Source organism: Podarcis pityusensis (genome assembly GCF_964106645.2).
Source record: "Podarcis pityusensis genome assembly, chromosome: 17".
In the NCBI taxonomy this organism is placed as follows: Eukaryota; Metazoa; Chordata; class Lepidosauria; order Squamata; family Lacertidae; genus Podarcis; species Podarcis pityusensis.
The window spans coordinates 19,059,418-19,080,793 of NC_138042.1; the positions used below are offsets into that span (position 1 = coordinate 19,059,418).

A 21,376-nucleotide genomic window follows, 5' to 3' on the forward strand; every position below is an offset into this window, starting at 1 on the left:
TTGTGACTGAAGAAGTGTGCATGCACACGAAAGCTTATACCAAGAACTAACTTAGTTGGTCTTTAAGGTGCTACAGGAAGGAATTTTTTTATTTCGACTATGGCAGACCAACACGGCTACCCATCTGTAACTTTTCTTGCAGGCTAGCATCTTTCTATATGGCACGTGAGTGGCGCTGTGGGTTAAACCACAGAGCCTAGGACTTGCTGATCAGAAGGTTGGTGGTTCGAATCCCCGTGACGGGGTGATCTCCTGTTGTTCGGTCCCATCTCCTGTCAACCTAGCAGTTCGAAAGCACATCAAAGTGCAAGTAGATAAATAGGTACCGCTCCGGCGGGACAGTAAACAGCGTTTCCATACGTGGTTCTGGTTTGCCAGAAGCTGCTTAGTCATGCTGGCTACATGACCCGGAAGCTGTACACCGGCTCCCTCAGCCAATAAAGTGAGATGAGCGCCGCAACCCCAGAGTCGGTCACAACTGGACCTAATGATCAGGGGTCCCTTTACCTTTACCATTATAGCATCTTTCTGGGGGCAAGCTAAGGATGGAGAAAGGTTTCTGTTGTCACTTGCGTGCCTCTTTCCCTCAACCCATGTGTTTTCGGGGGGGGGGGGGGGGAGACTTGTTAAACACTTGGGTCGGCTGCTAACACATCTAGTTTGACCCAAACTCCCACTAACGTTTTAGTTTGAACATCTCAGCAACTTTGTTCTTAGAGAGCTAACACCAGTCTTCAGGTCTTGTTCCACTAGAAAGCTTTGGCAATGTCTAAGGAAGAAGCGACCATGTCAGAACTGTGGGTCTTTTAACTGTCTTAATTCCCACTAGATTTCTCAGTAAACCTGACCCTAGTTCAGGGTTTCCCAAACTTGGGTCTCCAGCTGTTTTGGGACTACAATTCCCATCATCCCTGACCGCTGATTCAGTTAGCTAGGGAAGATGGGAGTTGTAGTTCAAAAAAGAGCTGGAGACCCAAGTTTTGAAAACCCTGCTCTAGTTCTATCCATTAAATCACTGAATTGAGTATCTTTCTTAAATATTTAGACCCACTGCAGATGAATGTCAGCGAATGTATGGACCATGTTTGTAGCAGTGAGAATAGGAGGAACAAAAGGAACGCCAGCACACATGAAAGAAAAACAGGCTGCAACTTTTGAGACCAGCTTATCAAACCAGAAACCCAATTGTTTGGCCTTCGGGACGGTGGGACGACTGAATTTGCTAGTGTCCAGCCTATGTATGTGCTGAGTACAGTTGGAGGGATTCATGCAAGAAGTCCCATCAGCAGAATGTCGCGATTCCTCGCGGCGCTTTTAGCAGAAACGCTCAGAGTCCCAGGGTTTTCCAGTGCAGTCTTTTTAATGTGAGTTATATACAGGTATTTACAAAAACAGTCCATACAGAGTACCTGCTCCTTAAGGCAAATGAATACTCTCCACCACAGCACCACCACCACAGCACAACCACCACAACCACAGTTACTGTTGAACAGGCTTTCCTTTTTAAAACAGGTGATAGCCAATCACATTAATCACACTCCTGCTGAGTCACTCTGACCCAGCACTTCACAGAGTATTGCATCATCCTGTTGAAGCCTGCAGACTTACTCAGTATCCTGCGAATCCCAACACAGAAGCCCTGCACAAGGTCTGATGGTTGCACAACAGGGCTTTCCTCCTTCTCCCCCCTGTGCACCACCTACAATTGGCCCAGGGTGTGTGTATCAGGATAACCCCCTAAACAGCATGCCAGGGGAAGAAGAGGAACTGTGCCATCTGTCAAGGTGGAAAGCTTGTGCTGATGGAACATTCCACATAGTGTGACACAGAGTTTCTTGCTGTGAGAGGACAGCAAAGGCAGAAACAAGCTTTCCCTTGGAAGCAACCATTAGTAAAAGCATGGTGCTATGTAACTTTTTTTAAAAAAAATTTTCTATTAGATTTTATATTTGAAACATCCAATTATCACATCATATAATAAAAATAAAGAAAAAGATAGTTTTCCTCTCCTCCCTACGACTTCCCTCAACTTCCTCTTCTGGTTTATTTTTAATGTCTTCTCCTGCATTCTTTGATATATCTTAAATTTCAATGTCTTAAACCTGTAATGTTGTTATACTTTCCATATATTTTACAGCATCTTTGTAAATATATTAATTTTGTTGATTGTAAGTGTTTACTCAAAACCTGCTAGTGAGTTCACTTCTTTACAGTATTTCTGTCGGTATATCATAAATGGTTCCCAATCTCTCCTGAAGTCTCTATTGTCCTTGTCTCGTATTTTTCAGTTAGTTTTGCCATTTTGGCGTATTCCATTAGTTTTTCTTGCCATTCTTCTTTTGTTGGTACTCTATCACTCTTCCATCTTTGGGCTAGCAGTATCCTGGCCGCAGTTGTAGCATACATAAAGAGTTTTTGTTTCTCTTTTGGCAAGTCTTGACCAAGAATGCCTAACAATTGCTATGTAACTTTGACCATTAACCCTACTGCCAATTTTTCATATTCTTCAGAGAAAATAACTTACTTGAACAGTCCGTTATAGACCTGGCGCCGATCACGGTAGTAGTCCCATAAAATGGGCAAGACAGGCAATAGGACTTTCCGGGGTCAGGCTGATAATAATCTCTGGGACAAGGGTGGCAGGGCATTAAACCAGAGCGAGAGAATTCTCCAGATGGACAAGGTACTGCAAAGTGAAAACAAAAACCTATTTCAACGACTACTGTACAGTCATACCTCTTGTTACGTTTGCTTCATGTTATGTTCTTTTCAGGTTACGTCCCGTGGCGACCCGGAAGTACCGGAAAGGGTTACTTCCAGGTTTTGACGCTCGCGCATGTGCAGAAACGCAAAATGATGTAATGCGCAGAAGCGGCGAATCGCAACCCGTGTGTGCGCAGACATGCCACTGTGGGTTGTGCTCTTTTCATGTTGTGAATGGGCCTCCAGAACGGATCCCATTCGCAACCAGAGGTACCACTGTACTGTCTTTGTAAATAGGTGTTGTTGTTTTTTACACAAAATACTGGAGACCCTTTTTCTCAAGATGGAAGAAGAGGAGGATATTGAGAATTCAAGGCCAGACTAGACATCTGGCACCTTTTATTAACTTCTGCTGAGACCTAGGCTGCAAAAACAGGAGGCAGATCGGACTCCTAATTGGTTACCTGACTTGGGTGATGAGTCATGATTTGTGCAGGCCTTAGCATATATGAAATGCTAAGTTTCCCCCAAGTTGCATTTGTTTTTTTAAACGTAAAAAGTGAATAAAGACATCCGGGATGCACAGGAGTGATCTGTGATAGTACCGGTGTTAACTATTAGAAATCACTATGGAATATTTGTCAATGGAGGAAAATTGTCCCCAATGACATTATTTCTGTACCTCAAAGCCATGGGTTCAGTTCAACCTTGTCTTTTCCTTTCTTCATAAAGTTAAAGGATCGATAAGCAGAGTATAAAAGAAAGATACAACGGATGCTACTACTCAAAAATATTCCAGTTATTCAGAGATCAGGAAAGTTGTACTGCATAGGGTTTAGCAACATGCTATTTCCCGGAATTTCGCAAACCTCCACATGCTGATATATCCACAGCTCCTCTTTTGACTGTTGACATGCTTTCTGGGCAAGGAATGCAGTGCTTAGATCCAGTTACAGGCTGATATTTGCCAAGAGGACATGATTCGCAGATCTCAAGGCCATTTGGAGAATAGGTTCCCGGTTTGCACTCAGCTAATTAGGGAAGAACAATACACCAGAATTAAGCAATATCTAGCTTCAAATATGCATCAAGGACAACAGCCAATAACCTAAGGAGCCAAAGGCAGAATAACCTCTAAAACACAATGTAACTGGCCACTTACAAGCCCAAAGAATCTGCGCACCACAACTGCTTGCAAAATGCAATTAGCACAGAGCATCTGCCAAGAACACAAACTGCTCTTATTGTGAGTGCTGAGCAGTTAGGCAAAATGTGAAGCCCACAGAAAAAAGAAGTCCATTTGATGATTGGTCTTTTCAGTCAAACACACCGATTACAGTATAATACCAGTCGCATTGGATCAACAGCTGAGGGAGAGACAAAAGCTTGAGAACTACTTGTGTTGAGGTTTTGAGTTGTAATTGTTTTAACCTGCTGTTCTTACCACTGGTTTCTTGTTTCGTGCCCGATCTACTGATTTTGTTGGTTTTATTGCCATTTTTTATTGCGTGATATTCAACTGTGGCTACCTGAAATGGACTTCCGCTGGTGCAAAAGGACTTCTCCCTCTCTTCCTCCTTGTAGGCCTTGTGTGCCCCATCCCAAAGTGTTGGGGGAACCTTTCAGAAAGGTGCATGGTTGGAGAGGACGAGGAAGTCCTGTCGTACGAGTGAACTGCTACTCACATCATGCTGAATATCACTCAGGGTTGTGAACTGCCTTCGAGTCATTTGGTTGAAAGACAGTCCAGATTAAGAAATAGGTTTCTACCCAACCAGAGGCTGAACTTTTAATATTAGCTTTGCAATTTCCCCTTCCTCTATTTTTCCACAATTCTAAAACAACAACAAAAAACCATAAACTAGACTTTTATTTTAAATATTTAGTTCTAGTCTCCACAACTGTTTAAAATAAATTCTAAATATTATTAAAATATTTAAAAAGCAATTTTTTTGCAGTGTCTAAATGAAAAACTTACATCTTTAGTTGCTTTTTTAAAAAGGTATTACATGATTGCTAACCTCTCACCTTTACATTCTGATATACTTCTGGCATGGAGATATTCAGTATAGCTAGCAGAAGGGCAGTTCTTACATTCCAGTTGCCCTTCCTCATCTTGGTAAGAACCAATCCAGCAGCTTTCACATGCATGGTGTTCCAGGGAGTAATAAGTCCCCAGAGGGCAGTTAACTGTGATTTAACCGGACAAAAGAAAAGTTATGCATGGAAAATGTAATGAAGATTTTTGTCTACGGTAGCTGTTGACCACAGCCCAGTTCTCACAAGCAACAAAAGGCAAGGCAAAACCCGTGTCTGAACTACACCAGCCGGTTTCACATAGCTGAATGCTCCTCCGTTCAAACACTTCCTACCTGCAGAAAAGCCGTACGAATTTGGCTGAAGGATGAATTAACTCATCCATTTCAGCTGATCTTTGAACGCACCGCAATACAGATAATATAATGTTTGCAATCAGGCTTCCGATTCTGGTCTGCCTTAAAATGGAAGCAGCTCCCACAACAACGGGACATTGTTGGCAAAGAAAAAACAAGGATGATTGATAATAATAATATAATAATAATTTATTCTTTCTACCCTGCCCATCTGGCTGGGTTTCCCCAGCTACTCTGGGCAGCTTTCAACAGAACATTAAAAACAGAATAAAATTTCAAACATTAAAAACTTCCCTAAACAGGGCTGCCTTCAGATGTCTTCTAAAAGTTGGATAGTTGTTTATTTCCTTGACATCTGATGGGAGGGCGTTCCACAAGGTGGGCGCCGCCACCGAGAAGGCCCTCTGCCTGATTCCCTGCAACCTCACTTCTCGAAGTGAGGGAACCGCCAGAAGGCTCTTGGAGGTGGACCTCAGTGTCTGGGGTGAATGATGGGGGTGGAGACGCTCCTTCAGGTATACTAGGCTGAGGCCGTTTAGGGCTTTAAAAGTCAGCACTAACACTTTGAATTGTGCTTGTGAATTATGATTGATAATTATCCTTGCAAGTCCCGCCCCCCACAGGGACAGGGGGAATGGGCTCCACTCACAGTTTGTCTCAATACCTGGCTCTTGCTCCGGCATAGAATGTGGGAGGCAGGGAGGCACTGAGTGAAAAAGCACTTTACCTGCCGATAGCCCCCCAATGCCGCCATTAAGAAGCAGAGGTTCTCCTGTTAATTAGAGTTTAATTTGGACTAATATATGGGTGCGTGCTAGAAGAGATGAGATCATAAACTGCGGAATTGAAGCAGCTGCAAGGTCATTAAGGTTTGAACTTGAAAGAAGACTTCATTCGGTGTAATATAATGTTTGCAATCACACAAGCAGCACTGCTGTACAATGAAATGGTACATAGGGCATAGCACTAAACTATCCAGATATATCCAAATAATTAAGAAAATTTGCCTCTTTCACATTTTTTCTTTTATAGTGGAAAGAGGGAATGGAACAGCGTTATTGAAAACTGTTAAGATTCTATCATGCTTTCTCAGTTCTCCTTTGAAAGCAGTAAGCTTTCTTTTATTTACTGCAACTAAGGACGAGAAAAAGACTTAAAGCTGAATTTTGCTTACCACACATCCGGCCTCTTAGGACAGAGCCTGGCCTGCAAAACAGGAAGGCCTTTTCAGCTTCTAGCGAGTTGGCGTCTGCTACGAGCAGTTCAGAAGAAAACTGAAAAGAATACATTGGATCCTTACTGAGAGTTCTTTTCAGCCTGTTTGTGATAGTCTCTAGCGTTTTTAGAAGGCGCTGTTGGTTCTCCGATTCCAGTGTATCATTTCGTTCATCAGGCAATGGTACACTAGCTGGGATTAGGGAGAAAACAAAAACAAACAAACCTCACACATGTACACAAAGGCTTGAAAATGTTGACTCCCACAACACCATAAGTCAGAGCAGGAGAGTATAAAATAATAATAATGCAAATATGCAGATTGTTAGACACCGCTCCTGAATATCACGGCAGAAGGAAAAGCCACTCTTAAAACTCAGTCGAAAATTTCTTGTTTTTATACCAGTATGAAATATTACACCCGATAAACAATATTTTATACAATAATGAAAAAAAGAGGGTTTTCCTTACCAGTTATATTAAAAACCAACTTTATTTTGTGGTCTGATGTAGGCACATTCATTTTTTTGTGCCTTTTGACCCGGGAGTGTGCCACATTCACCGAACCAGATAGTGGGTTAGGTTTCTCTTCTTCAGGAACTGCCTCGAGGAAATCATCGTACGAATAATCTAGCCGATTTGCTCCACCCCAGCCACCGGGACCTGGCAGTCATTAGTATGAAGAGGAAATATCACAATGAGAATAGAGCAACAACTCCCAAGGATGCCAACACACACGGATGAAGCACTGCTAAATCGTTGAAAAAAGAAAATGAAAAGACCTCACTGCATGTAGAAATCTGACTTGACTTCAGAACATGTATCCAGCAGAGGTAGGGAAGCAGGCAGAGGACCTTCTTGGTAGTGGCGCCCACCCTGTGGAACACCCTCCCATCAGATGCCAAGGAAATAAATAACCACAGTGGTACCTCAGTTTAAGAACAGCCCTGTTAATGAACTATTTGGTATGTGAACTCTGCAAAACCAGAAGTAGATGTTCCGGTTAGCAAACTTTACCTAGGTCTACAAACGGAAGCCAAATGGTGAAAGGGTGGTGGGAGGCCTCATTAGGGAAAGTGCACTTCAGTTTAAGAACCGACTTCCGGAACGGATTAAGTTCGTAAACCGAGGTACCACTGTATCTGAGTTTTAGAAGGCAGCCCTGTTTAGGGAAGTTTTAAATATTTGGTGCTTTATTGTATTTTTAAATATTTTGTTGGGTGCCACCCAGAGTGCCTGGGAAAACCCAGCCTGGTGGGCGGGGTATAAATAAATAAATAAAATTTATTATTATTGTTATTATAATTATTAGGCAATGCTTGCTGCACATTATACTGAAATGAATTCAACAGAACGCCATAACTGTTCTTTCAAAACAAGAAGGAAAATGGGAATTTGTAGTGAAGGAAAAGTTCTCTACTCTGAATCATATCTGCAAACATACCCCCCCCCCAAAAAAAAACCACACACACACTACCCCTCACTTTTCTTTGTCCAGGGCTCAAACATGTGGTTGCAATGATTTGATAGTTAGACCAAAATCAAGATTTGCTAGATGGATCAGTACATCTTCAGGACTGCTGAATGTTCCCTTCTTATTTAGGCTATCAAGGAGGTTTAGAGCTAGTGAGCAGCAAAATAATTCACTTACCAATTGCAAAGCCATTTTCATAGTCATAATTATATTCCAAGCAATGTTTCTGTGGCAGATCCTCCAGTCTGCAGTCAATGTCATCAACATCATTGCAAAACGATGGAACCTATGAGCCAAGATTTAAGAGTAACAGTCAAAACACTGGGTAGGAAACTGCCTGATGATTTCTCCTCCCCCCGTGCCCCCCAAAATTGCCTCTGGGGGAATTGAGAGAACCCCCCAGAATAGCACATTCCATCTGGCAAACTGTAGTGCTTTGCATGAACAGAACAACAGATAACAGTGCAATGTTAAAACCTACCTCTTAATTTAACATACTTCTTTAGATACAAAGCTTTAACTTCCCAGCCATTACCCAATTTAAATATTATTTTCCAAATAAGAAATAACTGTTCCATCAGCCAGTAGCTTTCATAAATCGAAAGGTAGGGAACAGGCTTGGTTTAGGAATATAAACGCATCTTATTCAAACAGTAAAAACTATTGCAATTATTAGACAAGTACCTGTATCTGAGCTATAGAAAATTTACTCCTGAAATTAAATATTGTCGCTCTGCTGTGCATATTGTGTGCTCAACATTTTGAGGGCAAGCAATTCAATTCATGAAATGATAATAATTACTTTTTAAAAGATGGGGCATTACTAACCCACCATTTTACCAAGCGCGCTCTGAAAAGCATCCCCAAAATTTTTAAGAAGGTTGCTGTCATCACATCGCGTTGCTTTGTACAGCATCTCAAAGGATTTGAAACCATGGTTTGCCAAGCGATTCACTGAAAAAAAGGGTACGGGAAGATTCTTCATTTATTTAAACGACTCATATACTGCTTCCAAGCAGTGTGCAAAAGAGATTTTTAAAAAATGATAAGTCAGTTAAGATGATTATATTTATTTATACACCCACTCCGCCCCCCCATGGTGGCTTACAGATAAAACCAAGAATTGCTAAAAGTGTGTGTGTGGGGGGGAGAGACATTAAAAAACAAATAAACATTAATAAAATTTAAACTATATGCACATATAAAACCTGTTTAAAACATACAAATAATTAAAATGTAAACAGCACAACACTAGCCCTTTCATTAAAGGTAAAGGTAAAGGGACCCCTGACTATTAGGTCCAGTTGTAACCGACTCTGGGGTTGCAGCGCTCATCTCGCTTTGCTGGCCGAGGGAACCGGCGTACAGCTTCCGGGGCATGTGGCCAGCATGACTAAGCCGCTTCTGGCGAACCAGAGCAGTGCACGGAAATGCCGTTTACCTTCCCACCATAGCGGTACCTATTTATCTACTTGCACTTTGACGTGCTTTCGAACTGCTAGGTAGGCAGGAGCAGGGACCGAGCAACGGGAGCTCACTCCGTTGTGGGGATTCGAACCGCCAACCTTCCGATCGGCAAGTCCTAGGCTCAGTTAAAAGCCTGTTGGAACAATAACGTCTTCACCTGCCAATGGAAGGTCAAAAAGCTGGGAGCCAGTCTAGTTTCTCCAGGGAGGGAGTTCCGGAGTCTGGAAGCAACCACCACCAAGAAGGCCCTCTCCCATAACATGAGAAAAGTTTACTTTAAATAAGTACTTACTTAATACTTAAAAAGCTTACATATAATAAAAAAGTCTTTACCATGTGCCTGAAGTTAAACAGGGCAGTAGGGAGCAGCTGGAGGGGTGCTGTCTGAAAAGTATGTTAGCCTCGTTTATACCAAATTTTGTTAGGTATTTTATGTCAAAATGGATAATTTTCTGGTTCTGTTTCCATAAGCAAGAAGTGAAGAAACTAGTCATAATGAATAACTTGTATCTGACTACTATCAGCAAGTATGTAAGAATTACAGCCGTACCTCGGATCTCAAACGCCTTGGCTCCCGAACAAATCGGCTCCCGAACGATTGAAACCTGGAAGTGAATGTTCCGGTTTTCTGAACGATTTTCAGAAGCCGGACATCTCGCGAGGCTTCTGATGGGCTGCAGGAGCTTCCTGCAGCCAATCAGAAGCCGCGCTTTGGTTTCTGAATGTTTTAGAAGTCAAACGGACTTCCGGAACGGATTCCATTTGACTTCTGAGGTATGATTGCATTCCAATCACATATTTTGGCATGTTCACATGACACACTAAGCTAAACCATGACTTAGTCCAAACATGGTTGGCTCCTGAGGAGGAAATTATGGCCACTTTGTTCCTTCTTGGGCTGTTTAGGAGTAGCATCCATGGTTTGACTTAGCATGTCATCCAAATCTTGGGTAAGGCCTCTTCCTTACGGTTGTGAGCCAAGGTTAAGGAGAAGAGATTTTAACTACAATCCATGTCTGGATAGCATGCTAAGCCAAACCCTCACCTAAAAAGACTGGGAGGAGAAAAGCTGGTTATGGGGTCTCCACTGGGAGTCAGCATGTTCACACACTCATGGTAAACCAAAATTTGGTTTACCATGACTTGCAAACCAGGCCAGTATGACACTGCCTGCGCTCCTGGCAGGAAGTAAGTGGCTAAATGTATTTGTTATAATAATAATAAAAAACCCCAACATTCCAAATAACCGTGCTTTGAATTAGGAGTCATATTTTAGCAATTAAGAAGGAAAGTATTTTGCTGACATTTCAGTATTTGCTTAATAGCTAGACATCTAATCCAGTTCATCCCCTGTGTGTGTCACTGAGGAGGTTAGCAGGAAAGGGAAGATAAGAACTCTCCCAGGGGTCTGGAACAGCCCCTGAATCTCTGTTAAATAACACAGCACCATTGTGGAAACAGAAATAATTCCAGCAATTTCTCAGCCGTTTGTACCTCAATCCTAGCTGTGGTTGCTTGTAGGTTTTATTAGAACCAGGACTTCAGACTGAAGCCTAGGTTTCTTTTAATATAATGCCCAGTTCCCAGTTCCTGTATCACCTAGACAAAGAATGCACTAGGTCCTTGGAAATCAAAATACATAATAAACCTTACGAGAACAGTCAGGCCATTCTGTAGAATACGGTGGATTCCAGATACCATCTGTGTAGGCACAATAGTAATTTTCATTGGAACCTGATGTGAAGTCATATCCAGCCATGCAGCGTAATGTGCAATTAACTCCTGTCTTATCTTCTGTGCATATAAAATCCCCGTTTACTGGGGTAAAGGGGATTTCACAAGGAGAGCCTGGGGAAGGAAAACAAGAGAGAAAACAATAGAGGAAGGCTCTCGTGCTTTCTCTTGGCATTAAAAAATGCAAATCACCTTTATTTTGGATATTGAGCCTGTGGTACACAAGGATGAGCAGACCCTCAGCCCAAAGTTCTGTACAGTGGTACCTCGGGTTACATACGCTTCAGGTTACATATGTTTCAGGTTACACACTCCGCTAACCCAGAAATAGTGCTTCAGGTTAAGAACTTTGCTTCAGGATAAGAACAGAAATCAGGCTCCGGTGGCGCGGCAGCAGCAGGAGGCCCCATTAGCTAAAGTGGTGCTTCAGGTTAAGAACAGACCTCCAGAACGAATTAAGTACTTAACCCGAGGTACCACTGTACTTTGATTGTGCTGTGATCTTCTCAGTTCCACTCCTCCTGAATTCTCCTTCTGGGAGAATTTCTAAAATTAACTCTGGAACTGGAGCATGTGAAATTTCCCACAACCTAAGAGTTCATTTGCATCTATCTCTTTCCCCCTGTATAGCACCCATGGGTGCATGTCCATTTCTAAACACAGCAACAAAGGAATCTTGATGCGACTGTGTGTACGATTGCAGCAAGAGTCTTTTCCTGCAGTGTTTTACCGATGCGCACAAGCACACCTGCACATTGGCAAATCACCCCACACAAAAATGTTGACATAGCTGTACGTATGGTGGCATGAAGATCACTATTTTGTTCACTGGGGAGAGAAAACACAAAGTAACCAAAGGATCTTAAAGTTATGGCAGACTGCGCTCTGTATATAATCCGGAAATTAAAGCAACAACAACAGATTTAATGGAAAACGTGGAACTCTTAAGTACAAAAGAGAAATTCAGAGGAGGAGAATTTTTGGAAATACCCATAAACACACACACACACAGACACACACACACACACACACACTCTCTCTCTATATATATATTAGTTTTTTTAAACATATCATTTCCAACAATCATTTAACATAACTTCTTATCTTATACAATATTTTAGACTTCTGTCAACAACCTCTGATGATTTTCTGTTATTTATCAATTATTCAGCATTTCTTAATTTCTCTATTACTCTTAATTATCCTTAACTAATAGTTCTCCTCATAGTCTTTCTTGCAATATTTCAAATAGTCCTCCTTACAGAACTTATTGCAATCCTACTAGCGTAATCTGCTCATTACAATTGCTTTTTAAATAATTCATATATTTACTCCAATCTTCTAAGAATCTCTGATCTCGCAGGTTTCGAATCCTTCCTGTTAATTTATCTAATTCTGCATATTCCATTAATTTCAGGAAATACCCATAAACTGTGCAAGCCATTTCAGATGTAAGCACCAACAAAACCTACCTCTGATGACTATGTGGAGCTCACAGGTCCTGTTATTTCCTGAGGAGTCACTGGCAGTATACTGAACCACTGTCTCTCCTTTGGGAAAAAGATCTCCAGATGAGTGACTTTTCGTTATTGTTAAGACCACACCTAGAAAAGCCAGAGGAGAAAAAAGAAGAAGTAGACGCCAGTCCATTACTTCTGCCAACAAACCATAGTCCTACCAGCCTGAGTCCAAAGCCATTGTTCTGGGCTTTAAATGCTTGAAGCCCAATGCCACCGGATTTTACTAAATCCCAATGAGTCCTATGAAACGTTGGAAAATGTTTTTGGAGGGAATGTTCTTCAAATGCTTAATGTGGTATAATCAAGTGTCTAATTAATTTTGTTTGTAAGAACAGTGTAGGATTGTGGGAATATGACTATAAGCCCGGTCAGGAAGAGTGGTAGAAATCGTTTCACGTATTACTTTATGTGGATGGTATTTTATTGTTATTATTTACACAACACCCTTCATTGAAAGATCCTAGGGTGGTGTGAAACATTAAAAACACACAAGAGAACATCAGTGATAAAAACATAATAAAAAGCATGCTGCCAGATAGCCTAATAATAAAATAGTCATCATAAGAACAGTCCTCTCCCCCATATTTTCACAGGCCATAGATTATTTAATAGCCATAGGCCTGGGTAAAGAGGAATGTTTTTGTGTGGCACTATCATTATATGCCTTTATGCGCCAGGCAAGCCTCTCTGGCGAGAGCATTCCACGAATGAGGAGCCACCACAGAGAAGGCCCCTTCTCTCACTCTTCCAAACCACATTTATCGTCCCGCTCCCAGTTTTCTACACTATTCTTTGTGATCTGAGTAGAACTGGTGTGCATAATAATAATAATAATAATAATAATGCGCCATCACTTTACAGAATATAGTAATAATTGATTATTTGTCATTTGATTGAAAAATATGCAAATATGTTTAAAATAATGGGAGAATGTACTGTTTATGAATGTTTTATTACCCTATTTTGGGGGCACCTTTGAATGTATTCCAAGGGTTAACTAATATATAATTATAATGGCTTGTAGGAGGCTGCAAACAGAAAGCCTCCTTCAACTGACACATGGGGACAAAGAGCCAATATTGCTTCATACAGTGGTACCTCGGGTTACATATGCTTCAGGTTACATACGCTTCAGGTTACACACTCCGCTAACCCAGAAATAGTGCTTCAGGTTAAGAACTTTGCTTCAGGATAAGAACAGAAATCGGGCTCCGGCGGCACGGCGGCAGCAGGAGGCCCCATTAGCTAAAGTGGTGCTTCAGGTTAAGAACAGTTTCAGGTTAAGAACGGACCTCTGGAACGAATTAAGTACTTAACCCGAGGTACCACTGTATTAGCAAATCCCCTCTTTCTCTCTACAGCCCCCTGCACCACCTCTGATGTTGCTCTGGAGGGTCCCTCAGCCTCTGGAGCAGATTTGTGGAGAGTATTTTGGAAAGCTGCCTCCAAGTACCTTCAGAGGGTGGAAGTGTCCCACAAACAGGACTCTTCCCCAGAGTTGCTCCCTCCAGTGAGATCTAGTTAGCATTCAAGCCATTATGCCGGATTTTCCATTCTCATGCTAGCAAGCATCAAGAGTAAATGACATAAAGGCAGCATTCATTCTCTATCAATTAGTAAAAAAGACGACTCTGGGGTTGTGGTGCTCATCGCTTTTTTCCGAGTCATGTGGCCAGCATGACTAAGCTGCTTCTGGCGAACCAGAGCAGTGCATGGAAACGCAGTTTACCTTCCCACCAGAGTGGTAGCTATTTATCAACTTGCACTTTGACGTGCTTTCGAACTGCTAGGTTGGCAGGAGCAGGGACCGAGCAACGGGAGCTCACCCCGTCGCGGGGATTTGAACCGCTGACCTTCTGATCGGCAAGTCCTAGGCTCTGTGGTTTAGATCACAGCACCACCTGCGTCCCCTCTGTCAATTGGTAATGGTAAAGGGACTCCTGACCATTAGGTCCAGTCGTGGTCGACTCTGGGGTTGTGGCACTCATCTTGCTTTATTGGCCGAGGAAGCTGGCGTACAGCTTATGGTTCATGTGGCCAGAATGACTAAGCCACTTCTGGCGAACCAGAGCGGCGCACGGAAACGCTGTTTACCTTCCCACCGGAGCGGTACCTATTTATCTACATGCACTTTGACGTGCTTTCGAACTGCTAGGTTGGCAGGAGCTGGGACCGAGCAACGGGAGCTCACCCCGTGAAGAGGATTCGAACTGCTGACCTTCTGATCGGCAAGCCCAAGAGGCTCAGTGGTTTAGACCACAGCCCTACCTGTGTTCCCTCTATCAATTAGTACTACATATTAAAAGCCTTATCTTGAGATCTTACATTTCTTCATGCTTGCCATGATATTATTTTATTTAGAAAGCTCCTCCAATGACCAAATCTCATCCAAATGTAAACAAAGCTAGCCCACCCCATCACACAAGTCTGCAAAATGATTTATTTGAGGCATTTTCACTCTCTCTTTTTTAATAGAGATCTCCCTCCCCCCCCCCCAAATCATAGTAGCTTACCTGAGTTATCTGAAAACTGTGGTTCATCCCATGTTACTCTGTACTCCTTCTCAGCCCCCTGAATTGGTGGTGGGGATCTGCACTTATCAATTACTGGGGGTTCGTTGTCTAAATAATTTAAAGGCAGAAAAGGAAATTTGATCACAAGGGAGCAGAAAGAAAGAAAAAAATTAAACAAGAACGTCAAGTCAAGCCCAGAGATGCCATGCAAGTTTAAGATAAGAGCTCCCTGTGGACTACATGAGTCATTAGAACAGGAAACATAAATAACTTTGTATCAATAAATGCAGCATGGATACATCATGTTTAAGGCCACAATAAATGCATTTGAAGAGCTGTCACTGAAACTCCATTAAAGTAGACGTTTAGCTGCTCCCCACTGGCTTTCCGCTGCCAGATACTGAGCAGACCATGGCTGGGTTTTTCTACTGGCAAGAAGCTGCACGAAATTAATGGGGGGCAGAAGTTCACTGATGCGAGCTTTCAACTTCAGACATGTGTGTTTAATAAGACTATTTGCCTGATAAGAATCAGAAGAGGGCTTTAATAGCAATGGAGTATTGGGCTTTCTCTGCAAACATAAGCAGACAGACCACTTCCAGATTCCTTTTCCATATCAAACGACTGGGGCTCTCAACCGAGCCATGAGACCGCATCCACACCTATTTCTCGCTGCAATCTCACAAGGCCTTATGCACAAAATCCTACCAACTGAGCCACAAGAACTCCTTACATCAGGTGAAGAGGAGGGGGATGCCCTACATCAGAGGAGAAACGCTTGCTTTCCAGTGGTATTACCAAGCCGCTCTGAGCTCCGTTGTTAAAGGGAAGGCTGGGCATGTAAGCCCAGTGCTGGAGAGATGGAACACATTTTCCCACTCCACACAAGATCTAAAGAGTGCTCGCTAGAAGCTCGGCTCTGCCCTCACTGGTCCTGGAAGGGTCCTTTTAAAAAGTCCCATATGCTCAGAGACTTTGCGCCTGTTCATTGGGGGAGATAGGATGCCCAGAGCACTTGTTCTTTAGATGTCCCTTTTATGAAGAGGCACGTAGTGAGACCATCGATCCCCTACTGGTGAGGCTCGCTGACCTCCCAGAAAAGCAAAAATTCGACCTTTTCCTGTTAGGCAAAGATCATAAGATGACCCGGATGATTGCCAGATTCTGTGTACAGATCTGTAGGTGCAGACCATCCCCCGACCCAAACTAGTTTGTTAAGAAAATCCCCAAACTTGGTTCCATGGGTGATTCTAGGTCATCTCTCTGAGGTAGCTTATCTTAAAGTTTGATCTACAGGCTTATTGCCTTCTCGCAGCGAGGGAACCATCAGAAGGCCCTCGGCGCTGGACCTCAGTGTCCAGGCAGAATGATGGGGGTAGAGATGCTCCTTCAGGTATAGTGGACCAAGGCCATTTAGGGCTTTAAAGGTCAGCACCAACACTTTGAATTGTGCTCAGAAACATACTAGATACACAGAAATGTGTATAATTTTTCTATAGCACTCACCAATAACTTTGATGCTGAAAGTGCAGCTTGCCTGGTTCCCAGTTCTGTCCACTGCCGTATAGGTGATATCAACTTCTCCAATTGGGAAAAGGTAAGGTGGAATAAAAGCAGGAGTCACCTGAATCGACACCTGTGGTGGGAACAAACTTTTTAGTGGTGCCTGGGACTTCAAATATTCTATCAGGAGAGAGGAGGGCATGGGTTTCTTAGAGCTGCGGGGCCCGAAGCAGCCTAGGGGCAGATGTGGAATGACTAGACTTCCCACACTAGACTTCCACTGGAGTCTGCAAACTGCGCAGCTACTGTCTGTAAAAAAAAGGCAATGCTGTGTGAAGCTTGAGCCTTGATCCCAACTGCTCTTTATTCAACTCCTTCACGCATGTGACTAAGATTTTGCTGTGCATAGATAAGAAGACAAGATCTGGTGCTATGCACTTCATTCATGAAGCCTGCATGCGACTCTGCTGCACACGGGGAAAAGAAAACCTTTGTAGAATGGTGAAGCAAATCCCTACGGTTATTTTCTTGTGCAGAAGTCATAGACAATGAAGAAATCCTTCCTCCTTCCACAATAAAAGTGAACATATTCAGATGTTCTCTAATCAGTGCCCTTCCTCGGCTGATGTACTGGTTAAGTAGCCCGCTAAAAGGAGTTAGTCAATTAATAATCAGCTCAACAAAGCCAGAGGAGAAAGTGGTATGTGTCCGTAATGCTCTTGATGTACAAAATGGTCATAAAGGCAACAGACTAGTTGAACCATCTAGTAGTTTCCCCCCCTCTAAAGCTGTGTTTTCCAAACTTGGGTCTCCAGCTGTTTTTGGACTACAACTCCCATCATCCCCAGCTAGCAGGACCAGTGGTCAGGGATGATGGGAGTTGTAATAAATCTGGGTGTGATAGTCTGAGGTTTGCATACTTATTGGAAAATAAAACTACTGTATTTTTCACTCTATAAGACGCACCAGACCACAAGACGCACCTAGTTTTTGGAGGAGGAAAGCAAAAATAATAATAATTCTGAATCTCAGAAGCCAGAACAGCAAGAGGGATCACTGCGCAGTGAAAGCAGCAATCCCTCTTGCTGCTCTGGCTTCTGGGATAGCTGCGCAGCCTGTGTTCACTCCATAAGACGCACACACATTTCCCCTTACTTTTTAGGAGGGAAAAAGTGAGTCTTATAAAGCAAAAAATATGGCACTTTATTTTTTTGTGTGTATTCGTGGCATTATTTGCAGACTCATTAGATGGCAGTGTGGTGGAGAGTGTTTTTGGCAGCCTTTTGGATTCCAATTGAGTCAAGTACCATACATTTTGAAATACTTTGATTGGTACATTCTTCAAAACTACATTTTGGATACATTCAGAAAAGTACAGCATAATACAATATTTCAGTAAAAACATTTCAGTAAAGATACATTCACAAATACATTTTGTAAGGAAAATACATTTTAAAAGAGATACACTTTGTGGAGAACCAGATACATCTCAGTAAGGGCACCTCAGCAAGCATATACAGTGGTACCTCGGGTTACATACGCTTCAGGTTACATACACTTCAGGTTACAGGCTCCGCTAATCCAAAAACATTACCTCGGATTAAGAACTTTGCTTCAAGATGAGAACAGAAATTGTGCTCTGGCGGCGCAGCAGCAGCAGAAGGCCCCATTAGCTAAAGTGGTGCTTCAGGTTAAGAACAGACCTCCGGAACGAATTAAGTACTTAACCCGAGGTACCACTGTATTCAGACTCATTTCAGTGAGACAGACATAGCAAAAGGCACATTAAATCACATTCAATGATACAGTGGTACCTCGGGTTAAGTACTTAATTCGTTCCAGAGGTCCGTACTTAACCTGGAAAAAAAAGCACCACTTTAGCTAATGGGGCCTCCTGCTGCTGCCGCGCTGCCGAAGCATGATTTTTGTTCTCAACCTGAAGCAAAGTTCTTAACCTGAAGCACTATTTCTGGGTTAGCGGAGTATGTAACCTGAAGCGTATGTAACCTGAAGCATATGTAACCTGAAGCGTATGTAACCTGAGGTACCACTGTACATGAAAAGACACAGCAAAATGACATATTCCCAATGATGCATTCTTCAAGGCACAGTTTATTATTCTTGTGGGGCTTTTTGATTTAATGATATAATTCTGATATTAGTAGGGTCATTTTCCTTTATTCCCCTCTCTGACCCTCTTACAACATAGTCCAACAACAGCTGGAGACCCAGAGTTTCAGAAATGCTGCTCTAAAGTTTTCCCCAGGACAGCTGGCTCTCACTACCCAGGACATGCCATCAGACTGTGTCACTCACACCGTTGGGGAGGTGAAGCAGGAGCACATGTGCTGGACCCTGAAAGAGTCTAGGCCAGTTAACAGTATTTTGCACTTTTACATGGGATTTGAGGGTTTAAGGCACTTCACGCCCCCATAATCTCATTAATTCATGACAAATTACTTGGCCCTACAAATGAGTTTATGTCGAACCAAAAAGCCCTGGCTTTTCCTTACCTCATCTCTAGAATTGTCGCTTGCCTCAGGAACTTGCCAGCTAATATTTGCAGAGTTCTGGTGTTCAAGAGTAGAAGTTTCAATGTCACCAGGGCAGCTAATTTTGGGTGGTTCAATGTCTGTACCAGAAAAGAACACGTTCTGAACATGTGTATTTCAAGAAGAATGGTGTATTTCAATTGCACAGTTCCTTGCTGTCTAAAACAACTGCATCCACCTGAAATTTAGATCCCTTATGTGTTGATTTGAAAAACTACCCACATTCCACAGTTATGAACCTGAACAGAGGTTACTGATTTCCATTCCAAACATTTGATTTTAATGAAACAGTATGTATACACACATATCTCATTCCCCCACCCCGATAGATGAGTTAAAATCTTCCTTTACTATTTGTTAAGTAATCAATCATTATTTTACAATAGCAATAAAATTCAGAAGGGTTACAGCAACCCTTCATTTTGCATGCGTTTACTTTGGGAACACACTGCTGACAAAACTTAATTGATATCTGTTTATAAGAGCCCACCAATGTCAAAGTTTAGTTATCAAATGCTATCTTCAATGTAATCAACATATTTTTTATTAAAAAAATCCACAGAAACGGTTACAGGACTTGAATCTTAGATTTTCAAGACAGAAAATAACAAATGAGCAAGGAGGCAGTCAGCTGCTGAGCATCAAAAAAAGAGAGAAGACATTGTGGTGTAGTATTCAGCACATTGGACTAGGACCTGGGGCACCAGGGCTCAAATGCCCATCTTTCCCCACAAGTCTTCTATTTTTAACAAGATGAAATATTCATCAAAACCCATACCTTTGCAATACTGAATTTTCATCTTGGGAAAAGTTATGGAGGGGAGAACTTAAAATTGACAGCACGCTGTGTGTTGAAGGAGAACTATATGAAAATGATGTATCGTTGGCATTTAGGTAAAGGGATCCCTGACCGTTGTGGCGCTCATCTCGCTTTACTGGCCGAGGGAGCCGGCGTACAGCTTCCGGGTCATGTGGCCAGCATGACTAAGCCACTTCTGGTGAACCAAAGCAGCGCTGTTTACCTTCCTGCTGGAGTGGTACCTATTTATCTACCTGCACTTTGACGTGCTTTCGAACTGCTAGGTTGGCAGGAGCAGGGACCGAGCAATGGGAGCTCACCCCGTCGCGGGGATTTGAACCACCAATCTTCTGATTGGCAAGCCCTAGGCTCTGTGGTTTAGACCACAGCGCCACCCATGTCCCTTTTATCATTGGTATTTAACACATATCAAATTAGCAAAGATGTACAGAACTGTTTCAAATGTATGTTGGAAATGTAAGGAGAAGGAAGGCACGTTCTACCATATGTGGTGGACATGCAAGATAACAAAAGCATTCTGGAAGATGATATATAATGAGTTGAAATTTTTTTTGAGGCTTAGGGGAGTCTAAGGATTCAGGGAATCCTAAAGGATGATGATGATTATGTCTAATGTTTGAATATAAATATGTAATGTAAAACTCCATAAAAAAGATTATATATTAAAAAAATCCATACCTTTACAAAATGCCTTCTGCACATTTCCACTCCACCTCCCACTGGTTAAGCACTGCAGTTCTTCTCTAACCCCAGACAAAAGGAATCCACTGGGACAACTGAATCTGCACACAGTGCCATGCTTGGATGGTTCGAGCCCACAGAGGTATGGGTGGACTGTCACATCTTTTGGTTTTTGGAAGACGGGGCAATGCAGTTCTAGACAAAGGAAACACATGGACAAATACAGATTGCACATTTGACATTCTATCATCATCATCATCACTTTTAATTTGTATACCATCTTTCTATCTTACAACACTCAAGGCGGTTTACAAGCTGAAGAAACAAAAAGTGTACATCTTATAACAATCTAATGCACTACAAAAATGTGATAATAAAATAAGCAACCTACATCAAAAAAGTAACATTCCTCATTAGAATAGTATTAAATAATAATAATATCAACATATAAAAGTTAACCAGAAACCCACTCAACAGTTGCAATAAATAATTTCTAAACTATAATCACTTAAACAATGGCAAGCCACAGTACATAAAATACCGTATTTTTGCTCTATAAGACTCACTTTTTCCCTCCTAAAATGTAAGGGGAAATGTGTGTGTGTCTTATGGAGCGAATGCAGGCTGCGCAGCTATCCCAGAAGCCAGAACAGCAAGAGGGATTGCTGCTTTCACTGTGCAGCGATCCCTCTTGCTGTTCTGGCTTCTGAGATTCAGAATATTTGTTTTCGTGTTTTCCTCCTCCAAAAACTAGGTGCGTCTTGTGGTCTGGTGTGTCTTATAGAGTGAAAAATATGGTAA

General features: G+C 42.2%; 1 protein-coding gene across 1 annotated transcript in view; it reads right to left on the minus strand.

The window, feature by feature from the left end:
- Positions 1–21,376, minus strand: part of SVEP1 (sushi, von Willebrand factor type A, EGF and pentraxin domain containing 1) — a 131,285-nt gene that overhangs the window by 64,992 nt on the left and 44,917 nt on the right. Inside the window, 13 exon segments of the mRNA XM_080987996.1 lie at positions 2,488–2,686; positions 3,573–3,734; positions 4,732–4,893; positions 6,271–6,504; positions 6,783–6,974; positions 7,963–8,071; positions 8,618–8,739; positions 10,906–11,100; positions 12,459–12,590; positions 15,020–15,127; positions 16,526–16,655; positions 19,036–19,154; positions 20,573–20,770. Coding sequence (XP_080844122.1) covers positions 2,488–2,686; positions 3,573–3,734; positions 4,732–4,893; positions 6,271–6,504; positions 6,783–6,974; positions 7,963–8,071; positions 8,618–8,739; positions 10,906–11,100; positions 12,459–12,590; positions 15,020–15,127; positions 16,526–16,655; positions 19,036–19,154; positions 20,573–20,770 — 2,062 coding nt within the window.